The sequence below is a fragment of the Pseudogymnoascus verrucosus genome (assembly GCF_001662655.1).
Source record: "Pseudogymnoascus verrucosus strain UAMH 10579 unplaced genomic scaffold scaffold_14, whole genome shotgun sequence".
NCBI classification, from domain to species: Eukaryota; Fungi; Ascomycota; class Leotiomycetes; order Thelebolales; family Thelebolaceae; genus Pseudogymnoascus; species Pseudogymnoascus verrucosus.
In genome coordinates, this window is record NW_017263665.1 from 398,550 (window position 1) to 409,963 (window position 11,414).

General features: G+C 49.3%; 9 protein-coding genes across 9 annotated transcripts; 4 read left to right on the forward strand and 5 right to left on the reverse strand.

Moving 5' to 3' along the window:
- Positions 1-147: 147 nt before the first annotated feature.
- VE01_04005 (uncharacterized protein) lies at positions 148-1,431 on the forward strand. The gene is made up of 4 exons (XM_018273483.2): positions 148-282; positions 352-508; positions 560-1,133; positions 1,201-1,431. Exons 2-4 carry the CDS (start codon positions 467-469, stop codon positions 1,383-1,385), a joined length of 801 nt encoding a protein of 266 aa, XP_018131747.1. The 5' UTR covers positions 148-282; positions 352-466; the 3' UTR covers positions 1,386-1,431.
- A 76-nt stretch (positions 1,432-1,507) lies between these two features.
- Positions 1,508-2,882, forward strand: VE01_04006 (uncharacterized protein). Its single transcript, XM_059463585.1, has one exon. The coding sequence runs from the start codon at positions 1,787-1,789 to the stop codon at positions 2,168-2,170; it is 384 nt and encodes a 127-aa protein (XP_059319814.1). The 5' UTR covers positions 1,508-1,786; the 3' UTR covers positions 2,171-2,882.
- Positions 2,883-3,860, forward strand: VE01_04007 (uncharacterized protein). Its single transcript, XM_018273485.2, has 2 exons — positions 2,883-3,253; positions 3,305-3,860. The coding sequence occupies exons 1-2, from the start codon at positions 2,945-2,947 to the stop codon at positions 3,674-3,676; spliced, it is 681 nt and encodes a 226-aa protein (XP_018131749.1). The 5' UTR covers positions 2,883-2,944; the 3' UTR covers positions 3,677-3,860.
- Positions 3,796-4,455, reverse strand: VE01_04008 (uncharacterized protein). Its single transcript, XM_018273486.2, has 2 exons — positions 4,353-4,455; positions 3,796-4,253 (listed from the first exon to the last, which is right to left on the reverse strand). The coding sequence occupies exon 2, from the start codon at positions 4,205-4,207 to the stop codon at positions 3,797-3,799; it is 411 nt and encodes a 136-aa protein (XP_018131742.1). The 5' UTR covers positions 4,208-4,253; positions 4,353-4,455; the 3' UTR covers position 3,796.
- A 203-nt stretch (positions 4,456-4,658) lies between these two features.
- On the reverse strand, positions 4,659-6,775 carry VE01_04009 (uncharacterized protein; the record flags this gene model as incomplete). Its single annotated transcript, XM_018273487.1, has 2 exons — positions 4,659-5,816; positions 5,864-6,775. The coding sequence occupies 2 exons, from the start codon at positions 6,773-6,775 to the stop codon at positions 4,659-4,661; spliced, it is 2,070 nt and encodes a 689-aa protein (XP_018131741.1).
- A 596-nt stretch (positions 6,776-7,371) lies between these two features.
- Positions 7,372-7,857, reverse strand: VE01_04010 (uncharacterized protein; the record flags this gene model as incomplete). The annotated part of the gene is made up of 1 exon (XM_018273488.1): positions 7,372-7,857. One exon carries the CDS (start codon positions 7,855-7,857, stop codon positions 7,372-7,374), a length of 486 nt encoding a protein of 161 aa, XP_018131646.1.
- Positions 7,858-7,890: 33 nt separating this feature from the next.
- VE01_04011 (uncharacterized protein) lies at positions 7,891-8,508 on the reverse strand (the record flags this gene model as incomplete). Its single annotated transcript, XM_018273489.1, has 1 exon — positions 7,891-8,508. The coding sequence occupies one exon, from the start codon at positions 8,506-8,508 to the stop codon at positions 7,891-7,893; it is 618 nt and encodes a 205-aa protein (XP_018131647.1).
- Positions 8,509-9,456: 948 nt separating this feature from the next.
- On the forward strand, positions 9,457-9,786 carry VE01_04012 (uncharacterized protein; the record flags this gene model as incomplete). The annotated part of the gene is made up of 1 exon (XM_018273490.1): positions 9,457-9,786. The coding sequence occupies one exon, from the start codon at positions 9,457-9,459 to the stop codon at positions 9,784-9,786; it is 330 nt and encodes a 109-aa protein (XP_018131644.1).
- A 297-nt stretch (positions 9,787-10,083) lies between these two features.
- On the reverse strand, positions 10,084-10,844 carry VE01_04013 (uncharacterized protein; the record flags this gene model as incomplete). Its single annotated transcript, XM_018273491.1, has 2 exons — positions 10,084-10,317; positions 10,395-10,844. The coding sequence occupies 2 exons, from the start codon at positions 10,842-10,844 to the stop codon at positions 10,084-10,086; spliced, it is 684 nt and encodes a 227-aa protein (XP_018131645.1).
- Positions 10,845-11,414: the final 570 nt, after the last annotated feature.

The following is an 11,414-nucleotide window of genomic DNA, read 5'->3' on the forward strand; positions in this document are numbered from 1 at the left end:
GTGAGAATTGACGGAAGGTGGATTAGAAAGCATTTACAACCTGTTTTATCGATTAACCGCGCAAGCAACTGCAACCGAGGTTCGTCTCGTCCTTCCATCTAGGTACAGGTACGGTTTAAATGGGTCTATACCAAGTAACTTTTTTATCGCCAACAACCAACTTGAATCTTACCGCAGTCTGAGCTAAATCAACGCTGTGTAAGCAGTTATATAGAGCGCTGGTAGGAATGTGAGGTAATCTTTGTGCCGCCTTTGGAATGGATGATTTCTTAGTATCCGCCGGTAAGTCCTGATTTTTCAAGGTAGGATAGGGGACATCGGCGGCTGATCTACTACGATGTGCTTGGTAAGAGTATCCCTACGAAACTACTTAAAGAGTCGTAGAAATCCCTTTTGTTTTATCCTTATACACATTGCCTCGATTTCGTCTCTCAACTTCAGTTTACACAGACGTCAAACTCTGAAAATGCCGTCTTACGTTGTTGTTGGTGCCTCTCGAGGCCTCGGAGTATGGCTCTTTCCACACCCCATCATATTCCAATTCTAACGAAACTCCCAGTACGAGTGGCTTCGATTTCTCAGCCAGGACCCATCCAATGCTGTCATTGGACTAGCACGCACTCCAGGACCTGTCGAGGCCCAACTTGCAGCCGATAAAATCACCAATGTCCGCATTTTCAAGGCTGACATGCTCGATCACAGAAGTCTCACAATAGCAGCCAGCGAGGTTTCTGAAGTAACCAACAACTCACTCGATCATCTGATTGTTAACGGCGCCTACCTCGGTCCTGACGCGTCTTTCATCACCCCGACGGAATTCGTCGGTCAAGAGGACCTCCTTCGCCGAGAGTTCATCAAAAACTTGGATGTGAACGTTATCGGTGTCATCCACTCCATCAACGCATTTATTCCGCTCATTCGCAAAGGCACCACTAAGAAGATCACTGTCATATCAACAGGCCTAGCGGACTTGGAGCTAGCGCAGAAGGCAAACATCGCGTTCTCAGTGCTATACAGCTCGACTAAAGCGGCCACTAACATGGTTGTTGCCAAATATTCTGCTGAGCTGAGAGGAGAGGGAATCATCCTCCTCGCATTGAGCCCAGGGGTCGTCGACACCGCTACTGGACCTCGTAAGTTCACCCATCTCAAAACCTACGAGTCGTAATGGAGGTGATTGGAATCTGACAACCCAAATAGCACCTCCAGAACACATACCGCGAATGCAAGAGATGGGAGCAGAATTTGCAAATATCTATCCGCATTTCAAGGGGCCGATCACTCCAGCTCAGAGCGTGCCTCTCATGAAAAAGGTTATTGACAATATGACGATTGAGGATTCTGGAGCATTCTTGTCCCACCTTGGCAGCAAGGAGTGGCTTTGAACGCCTTTGGTATTGGAGTTCTGATTATGATAGAGATAAATAGAACGATATTTACCATATAACTACTTCCTTAGTATGCCTCTCGTAATTTCTAGTTGCTCAGCACCCTATTTCACGATTCACATTCACTCAGGTACATGTCACGTGGCGACAAATCGGGCATCCGTCATTCCCCAACTTCCGGCTTCACTCTGTCCCACATAACATGCCGCCTTGCCAGCAATTCAGCCACCGTGGTCGGAAGAATGCGGTGGCCGCACGAAGATTAAGCCGCACCTTTTCTAGTTATAAACCCCTCACCTATATGGTCGCATCCCACCTCCCTCGCCCACTCACCGTATACACAACATCATACACAACACCACGTCTTTGAATCGTGACTTTGAAAAATAACCACAGTCATGTCCTTCTCCTCCCGCCACATCCCTGCTCTAGTGGTGTGCTTTGGTGTCGGCGCCGGTGGCACCATGCCTATGTTTGACGCTGCCTTCGCATTATCAACCTTTGGGTTCCCCAAGCGCGTCGCCTCCTCCCAGCCTGCACAAGCAGTGTCGATCATTAATGGTGGGCGGAACGTAGCCCTGGGAATAGCGCTAGGTACGCTATATTTGCGCGGCATGCTAGATGCAGTGGACGTTGTTTTAGGGTGTTGGGGCCTTACGGGGCTTGTGGATGGGTGGGTGTTGTGGCAGGAGGGGGTGAGGGGGAAGGCTGTGTTCAGAAGCGTTTTCGGGACGATGGTTGGGGCGTACGGATGGCTAGGGCTGACAGCTGGGAGGGGTTGAATGGTCTATCAAGTGATTTTCTTTCTGATTTGATGCTATAAATCACGCCTCTCGTTATATACTGTATGTATCAAGGGACAACTCCCCTCACCAAACTGCAATTCAACTGGCCTTCTCTACTCTGACATGCCTCCACTATTTTTGCACAATTCTCAATTTTGGATATTATGCAAAAACAGCCGCCAGTACTTGAAAAGAAAAAGGAACATCCTTGTTGAGGCTCTTGTGCACACATCTCCTGGCAGCAAGGCGCAGTCACAATCATCACACAGGATTTTGTTATGACTCGTACGGGGAGTAAATTTGTACATACAGCCTTGGGATAATAATGCGGCCTTGTCAGGAGCCTAAATCTTGGCAAGGGTCAGCTGCAGGCGGCGCAGCGCAATCTCAACTGCGGCTAATATTAGTTGTAGCGCTATACGGGCTGCCAAGTCCAAACTATTCCCCCAGGACCAAAAAAATGCGAATCGACAATCAACACCCGTGTGTGTGTATGGCCCTTTATTTGTGCAGCAGCGCTAGTTGGTGCCGCCAGCCGCTGTATTAGGTGTCAAAGCATGCGGAAATAGGTCCGGGGATACCGAAATAGGAACGAATGCAAGGTTTGCAATCCTAAGCCAAGACTTCAGCACTTCAGCCAAGGCTTCAGTAGGCTGAAGGCATGAATGTAAGATTAGTTCTCCGTATATATAGGGTAGCAAGTGCCGCGAGGTGCGGTTGATCACCAAAAACATCTTCCAATTCAATCAAGTCCGCTCTATAAACTCCAAAATGGCTTTCTCTCTCGCCGGCGCAAATGTTCCCGCCCTTGGTGCCGACTGGTTCAACCCCGGACTCTCTGCACGTATGGCGGGGAAGGAGGAAGCGCCAGCGACATTCCCTGTTCTTAATGTCAGGAACAATACGGCCACACCAACCCCACGAGGAAATACTGTGAACTTGTTTATGGATTCCGAATCCGACGAGATTGAATTTGCCGCATCCATCGTTTCTGTCTGCGTGGACCGGACCGTATACGCAATTCAATGTACCAAGGCACCAGCAAGTATTGGCACTGATTGTGGTCCCGGTGGCCAGGAAGTAAGCCTCAATTCCCTTCCACGAGTTTTAACAAGTACTAACTTCATCTAGATTTTGACTGTAACTGAGGGACCGGCGATTTATCAGTGGGACTACACCGCGACAACTAGAACCATGGGCTACGACGTAACTGCCTCCATCGTCGAGTCATGTTCCCTTGATGGTACAACTGCGGCTACTTGTGTTGGAACCGTTGGAGGGGAGGCCGCTGGTACAAAGACGTCTGAAACCGCACACGTCACGATCGCTAGCCCTACTTACTACCGCTTCGATGTCGAGATCACAGGAGGCGCTGAGAAGACCAATAATCCATCACCTACCTGCGGTGCGCAGGGCGCAGCTACGAGTCTTAACGCCAGGGCGATGGCGATCTGGGCGTTGACTGGTACCTTTGGCGTGGCCAGCCTTCTCTCCATGCTATAGTCAAGTTGGAGAGGACTGTGGGACCCGATCACTTTAATCACCTAATGTTTCGCAACTCCACTGCACGGAAGGACCCATTTTGTTACTTGTTTTTATGTATTTATGGATTTCGATACCCCCTCAAGAATAGGAATAGACCGTCTTTTCCCTGCTCAGCCAGGGATCACTTAACAATTCTCGTGCTGTCTTTCGCTTCTCCGGTTCCCATTGCAACATTGACCTGATGAAGTTGAGAAACAGCTCTTTGTCCTTCCCCTCCAGATTTTCCTCCATAGCCTCGAGACTACTCGGCGGCAAAAGCGATAGGCGTTCTGGGTCACTTTCGTCTGGTTCAAGCCAGTTCCCATCCGTGTCGAACCATTCTGCCGATCGCTTGCCGCGCTTGATGAGTTTCAGAGGCGGTGGCCCGAGTATGGCTGAGACCAGACTCGGGTTCACATTGGTGCCAAATTTAGCATTCAGGCGAATCAGATGAAACTTGTCTTGGTCAAGGCAATATGCAATACAGTTGTACAATGAAGATCGCTGCATATTATGGCCCACAGAGTAGCCTTTTTATGGCTTATGCAAGGATTATCTATAACACTTACTTCTTAGCGGTGTAACTCGCAATCGTACATTGTGCATGGCAATGGCCATCTTTAATCCAACATCATATAGCAGCGGTAATACGTACTTATCGCCATTTGATGCCTGTCGTAGTACAGTGCCTCATTCCATGAGTTATGGCCGTACAGTGCAATACACTCAGTTAATAAGCTGTGACGTGTTTGATTCCGTAACATTGAAATATAGTTCAACAATTTCTCAACGTGTTCAGATCTATGAGATGATGATTTTTGGTAACATGGGCAACAAACGTCACCAACTTTCAACAAAATAGTTTCGATACGCGAAGCTTCTCGGACCATGAATAGTCTGGTTTGTATTACAGTTATAACAGCTTTGATGCTTGTAAACTCCTGCGGCTGCTAGGCAGGTATTATCGTCCACCATCTACATAGTAACTTAAAGGATAATTCAGGAACGCGCACTGTGGCACATCCACAAACCCGCTTGAGACAGAGGGATAATCCAATAGGCGTATTGGGCCGTTCTTGTCCTTGATCTGATTCCACTGCCCCGTATGCTGTACTGCATGCAGCGTGTCTCCATATTTCCTTGTCGTCAAATAGCGCTCTGATGGGTTGGGCTGTCCATTCTTCACGAACTGCGCAAAATAGCCCGAGTTCAACTGCGCAGCTTTAAGATCATTCGAGTCACGGATTGGGCTTACGTTCCCAAAGATAAATGGCGCCGTGGCTCCGCTATGGAAACGGAAGTATGGGAGATTTGGGTTTCCATTGGGGTAGCCTGGGGTCACAGGAGCGCCGCCTAGCAAATTCGAATCGTAACCTCCGACGGTACGGTCCATTTCGTAGTAATAAGAAGCCGCGAATGCATGTGACTTAGCAGCCGCAAACATGGTGGCCTGGTCCACGCAGCGGAAACCACTGTCGGTTGCAACGCGCGCAGAAACGTTGAAGGAATCGAGTGTTATGTTGCCGGTATTATAGAGTGGGAAAAGTCCGCTATCGATGACGGATTGCGCATAAGACGCCGAGATACCCAGAGACTTTTGGATACCTTCTATTTCGCTGGTGACTGGAGTGGCTGGGTACGATGCGCCGATTGAGGAACCATCATCGCGAGCCACGCCAAACATCGCAGGAACATGGGCTGTGCTTCCACTGCGTTTCACGACATTAAGCTGTGGGGTATTCACGTAGGTGCCGTCTTGAACAACATAACGGGCCGTTGAACTGAGCCCACTGACGGTAGATGCAGGCACATTCTTAAGGCATGCGATTTGCTCAGAAAGAGCAGCTTGTTTGCACCCGGCGGCAAGGAAGATGTTCTGTCCCGCAAGAGCGTAGGACTCGGCGACTGTGAGATATGAACTGTATGTCGTAGAATAAGTGCTTTCTAGACCTAATGTAACACCACCGCCAAGGTTGGACATGGCGATTGCACCTTGAAACTTGCCGTTTGCTGGTGGGGAGCCGAGGAGCGCTCGTACAGAACCGGCGCCTGCTGAATCGCCACCAATCGTGATTTGCTTTGGATTTCCACCAAAGGAGGCGATGTTCTTAATGACCCACTATGAAAGTTAAATTGTGCTCAATAAATGCCCCTCAGGTTTCTCACCTGTAGTGCATTGATTTGGTCCGCAATTCCATAGTTGCCTGTGACGCTGGTTCCGGGGATGGCGAGAAAACCTAATGTACCGAGACGATATTGAATCTGGACGACAACAATATCTTCACGAGAGGCTAGATTGCCTCCATCAGTCCCTGCGTCGGCAGCTGATCCCCCAGTAAAGCCGCCACCGTGGATCCAGAATAACACTGGCCGGAGGTCTTTTTTGGAGCCTTGTTTCGGCAAGTACGGCGTCTGGACGTTGAGGAAAAGACAGCTCTCGGCACCTGATCCATACTGCATGCATTGTGGAGCATATACAGTAGCATCGAGAGTCTGTTTTGTTTTCGAGTATGGGACCGAGTGCACAAAGCGCTTTGGGGTGTCGGCATATGGTATGCCGAGAAATCGAAATGATTTCTGATTCCGGTATCCAACATAGGTATTCCCAGTCGATGCAATAGCTACCTGGTTACTCGTTGTGGCCACCGCATCCCATGGCTGGCCTTGCTGGCTTGACTGGGTACATAAAACAGGGAGTTTAATGCTTCGTGATGGTATAGGCGGGAACATCAGGTTCTCATGTGCATCCACCGCGACAACCCCATCAGAAATATGATAGAGGTGCGCAGGTTGGGCGCGGCCGGCGTAAGCAACGTAGGATAGCGAGCTGACGAAGTCGGCACTATGAGCTTTTATTTGAGATCGAGAAATAAGGGATTCCCCAATGGCCTCGCATGCCTTTGCTGCATCCTTTTTGTCGGAGGGATCCAGCAGAAGAAAGCCAATGTGATTTGAATCATCAGTACCGTTAAGGTTATTCTGGTACAATAATGTTAAGGATGTTTTGGCATTGGATATAACTGGAGTATGAGCGATTGCAGAGGGCAGAACCAAAGCCAGTAAGGCTAAGTGTAACATGACAGGCAGACTGGGGCGACTAACTTGGAAGTTGCACACAACTGCATATTTGGACGGGTTTTAGAACACTTTATTGTGTTTTGCAAGCCGTTGTTAGTAGAGAGCTTATCCTTGCAAATGAGGGGTGACGGGGTGCGGGGAAAGGAGAGGGGGGATCGGAGGAAAGGGAACGGGTGGAGTTTATCCGGAAGTTAACTTAAATGCTGTTGATGGGTTGTGATGAGGAGAAATCACGCCTAGAACAGCCATTTTCTGGTGCGCACGGCCAGTTATAAGCAATTTGTGAGCCGGGCCGTGGAGCCTGAGAGGTAATAAACCCCGTAATTTCAATTCCATTTAGGCTCGATGAACCTGTATTGGAAGATCAGGTTTCTTTGTTCACAGGCATGCCAGTTCCTACCGTGGTCCTAGCCCAGGTTCGAAAATTAGGTCGATTTAAATCACTGTGATTCCGAAGATCTCATGTAGATATCTCAACCTTCGCCGCGGCGAAGGTTGTTTGTGCATAATTATGGGGAATTCCAATTAAGCTTTGACTGCCGAAGATTTTCGTCGAACCAACTGTTGTCATTTGCGACACCATCGGCATCTACTTTTCAAGTGCCATTTTCAACAAGTGAGGCCCAGTGATGCGGAACCTCTGATAGACGCGGTGGGCGCGATGGACTCCACGGGCAACGGCCATTGAATTGGCACGCTGTAGGCAATCCTGAGTTTGCGATCAGGCGAACAACGTCCGAGTCAATTAAACCCGGCTCTGTGTACAGACCTGCTCGTCTGTTGACCGTAAACTTGCCATATCCCCAGTCTTCGTCGAATGGCTTAATATCAAATTCGGGGTTTTGAGACACATCTTGAGGCATCGTGCTAATTGCTGGGAGTAATAGATTTACCCAATCTTCCTCATCTTCACCCCCAAGATTAAAGGTTCGCCGGCAGGGATCGGTCGGCTCCGATGAATAGATCTCGGAGAGGGTTTCCGGAGAGAACGCTAAAATACCAGGAGCAACGTGCCTAAATTCAGGACGTGGTGCGCGGGAAAGGAACTCTCTTGCAAACCTGCCGATTCGAAAAGATGCCATGCTTTCGACATCAAGAGGCTCTAATCGCGACTGTTACCTCTGGCCTCGTTGTGGTAACCTGGCTTCTATGGTTGAAAGGAGCCCGCCCCAACCAACCAATGAATTTGTCAGATCTGCCTCGACCCAACGCTTGATGGCTAGGGATTGCTTGTTGGTGTCCCAATAGAACTTGACCGATTCCCACTTGTCCAGCTGAGATTGCAGTGCGAACTCCAATGATATCCATTTCTCAGATGCAGGAAAAGGCCCCGGGCTCCAATGCCAGACTACTTTGTACGTCTGTACATCAAGAAATAGCCCTCCATCCATGGGTGAGTCAGCATTGTTCTGTCCGTATAAAAGAATGACACCTGGTTCGCGGCTGAATGTATCACCCCTGAACACTTCCGGGACTGGCTGATAGATTTCTGGGGTTAATGGGATAAATAGGCTGTGGGGCAGAGAGATGGTGTCCAAGAGCGACAGGAAGTGGTACAATGGTGAAGACCCAGAATTTGGAAAATCAGCAATCTCGGCTGATACGTCGAGGAGCCCTGCAATGAGGTTACGCTCAACCATGGCACTGGGTTCGTTCACGATTGCTTTTTGCAGGAGCCTGTTATGCAGATCTGCGCATCTCTCGGCGGAGAATGACGGGTCTATAACGCTCATTGTAGGCGTAGGAGGCCTTCGAAATGGCTGTGGCAGTAGCCACCATTCTAAGTTAAGTCGAGTAAAGAGAGCAGCGGCGATCAATATGAGCACAGCGGCTATGTGACGTATGGAAACCGGCATCAAGCTACTCAGCAGGTACGAAATGTTCGACGTCGGTGTTTGTGAAAATGGAGCATGTCTTGCTCAAGAAGCCCCCAATTCGTCCTAATTATGTCCGTGCATTCATGGAGACCAGGACGCCCTGAACCCTGAGCCCCCCAGCAAACTCTCTATAGGCCGTAAGGAGTAGTTAGCAAAGCAAATAGACTGATATATTAAAGCTGTTCAGTAATTATCGTACTTAGTCTTAGTATACCATTGATTCACAGGAAAGGCTATATGGTGTTGTGGTCACGTGGGCAATGCAGACTACTCTCGGTCCGTGCATTCGGAGGCAAGCTGTCACATCGTTGCTCAAAGGAATTCGCTCGAAAAGATACGCAACAAACTTCGGAAATGGAAAAACAGACGCTTTCAGGTCAAATCAGAATATTATCAGAATATCGTGCTAAACATGGCTAAATATCACTCAACTGCTGCCTCCAAAATACGTTGTCCATACTTTCCATGCTTTCATTCTTTTTCATTCTTTCATGAAGCCCCTCCCTCCGTGATTACCCAACCACCATCCATTTTATTGTGGAAGGAATAGATGACTGACCATGTCTTTAACCTTCCAAACCCCGCCCTATCACTCCTACCCCATCGGCCAATCGACACAGAAATACCGGAACTTGAACGCTACCCACATTTCCGATACATCGTATTCCTTCCCTGGCACGCGCAACAACGCTTCCACCAGCCACGAGAGTTTCAAATTCGATTATAAGAGTTGCAACGACTCCTCAGACTCGACGTACTCGTCATAGTCCTAAAACTGGGTGATGCGAAGTCCAGATTTGGAAGATGTCTGAGATTGCCCCGACTATCTCGGGCCAGTTTGACAACAAATCCGCCTCATTCGCACCGACAGGACTCTACCAAGCTTCTCTCCCCGACGAACGCAGATGGGCCGGGCCTATCTCCATCAGCTTTCTGGGCAGTGTTGATAGCGCTCGCTCTGATGAGCTGTTGTCTGGCAAGCAACCCGCTTGGAATCCGGCACTTGGGTTCCCGAAATCGGGCAGTGGCGCACCGGGTGACGACGGATCTAATGGAGGATCGCAAGTTGGCACGCACATATACGCTAGCCTGGCAATGGTATGGGGCATATTGATGCTAAGCTTGTATATATAATAGCTTCATGTGTGCCGAACAAACCATCATTTGGGGTTTGGGCTAATGACATAGATGGCCCCTGAAAGAATGTTTTATATCCGCCAAATAGTGGGTGCTTTACTCTCAATAGCAACTCACTAGTAATAAACTCATGTGGACGTTGTAAGGTATGTGGAAATTGCAGTTATCAACTCTTTATATGATGATAAGATATATACAAAAGATCATCTCAATATATACACGCTTACCTCAGCTACTCTCCTCCCCTTTGTCCTATTCACACCCATCCCCCCATCATCTACCCCTCTCTGTCCTTCACGCACAAGTTGCCACTGGGCCACCTGGCGCTGTGAACGTCGTCGGGTCAAACCCGTTGTAAAAGTCCGGAATCAAGATATTGGCATCCTGATCCGTGTATGCACCGGGCAGCTCGATCGATGGGCTACATGACCCTCCAGGGCCGGTGATGTGCAGCTGCGCGCACCCGATGTAGAATTGCGTACCATCGACTGTCATCGAAGCGTGCAGGGTCTCCATCTCACTTCTTAACTGCAATAGTTTGTTAGCAAACCGATTCATCCATTCGAAAAACTTCCACCGCGCTTAAATTTGGAAAGGAGACCTACCAGGTAGTCGCCAGACTCAAGGTTACTCGGCAGCTTAAACTCATGCGTCATCTCCGCCGCCTCCATAATCTCATTCGCCCACTGCCCATCCACATAATTCAGCTCATCAATCTTGACCCAGCTCCCAACCCCACTCTCCTGTGTCGCATCCCCGATCGGCCCAAGCAAGAAATGCGTAATCGGCCCCGGATGCGTCGACGAGTCCCACTGGACTTTGATCGTGTCGCCCGCCGCGGCGGCGCAGACGGCTTCGGTGCGCGGAACGGTGTTGCCGTTCACGTTGCAGGTGATATCGTTGGAGCTGACGTCGGTGACGGGGTTGTTGGAGGGGGGCATGCGGATGCATGTTTCGAAGCCGGGGGAGACGCCGTTGACCCAGAACTGGTGGAAGTTTTGGTGGGCCTCGACGGCTGCGAAGGCGAGGGGGAGGAGGAGGGCGGAGGTGTGCATTTTGGCGGGGTATTTCAGGATTGTCGGGGGTGAAGGGATTGAGTGGTGACTCTGTTACGGATGGGGCACTTTTTGGAGGGTTGAAGCCCATTTTATATAAAATCACTTGCTGCCCAGCTTCTGGGGAAGGATGGCTCACGTGTGGAACTGGTTTTCTAGTTAGGTGTCAAGTATATTACAAGGCATATAGAGGTGACGAAGATGAAAGCTTACTACTGAAGTGAGTGACCAGCTCTGGTTAGGAATACAGGGTGTGTCGTCGACGCCTTCACGTATGAAGCAATGATCTCTCAGCCCCTCATATTAACACCATATGTAGTATATAAAAGCACCGACTGTGTATCAGCACTGAAGCTCTACAGGCAGTGTAATTTCAAGTTAGTATAATTTTTCCGTAATTAATCTATCAGCGGCGGCACTTGTAAAATAAGCATTTGATGTTAGCGCATGGAATCCAATCTGGGGTAGACGCAGGCTAGGAAACTGGCGATCCTGACACTTTGGTTCGAAACCGATCGTCAACCTAACCAAAACGCAGGGTCTTATTTGTGGGATTCCGTATCCCTGACT

What these genes read in the sequence shown, in the direction of transcription:
- VE01_04005 (XM_018273483.2), top strand. Translation starts at nt 467, where the DNA reads ATGCCGTCTTACGTTGTTGTTGGTGCCTCTCGAGGCCTCGGA. An exon ending in GTGCCTCTCGAGGCCTCGGA is followed by an intron (nt 509 to 559) that starts GTATGGCTCTTT and finishes CGAAACTCCCAG; the next exon opens with TACGAGTGGCTTCGATTTCT. An exon ending in CGACACCGCTACTGGACCTC is followed by an intron (nt 1,134 to 1,200) that starts GTAAGTTCACCC and finishes CAACCCAAATAG; the next exon opens with CACCTCCAGAACACATACCG.
- VE01_04008 (XM_018273486.2), bottom strand. Translation starts at nt 4,207, where the DNA reads ATGCAGCGATCTTCATTGTACAACTGTATTGCATATTGCCTTGACCAA.
- VE01_04007 (XM_018273485.2), top strand. Translation starts at nt 2,945, where the DNA reads ATGGCTTTCTCTCTCGCCGGCGCAAATGTTCCCGCCCTTGGTGCCGAC. An exon ending in GTGGTCCCGGTGGCCAGGAA is followed by an intron (nt 3,254 to 3,304) that starts GTAAGCCTCAAT and finishes AACTTCATCTAG; the next exon opens with ATTTTGACTGTAACTGAGGG.
- VE01_04006 (XM_059463585.1), top strand. Translation starts at nt 1,787, where the DNA reads ATGTCCTTCTCCTCCCGCCACATCCCTGCTCTAGTGGTGTGCTTTGGT.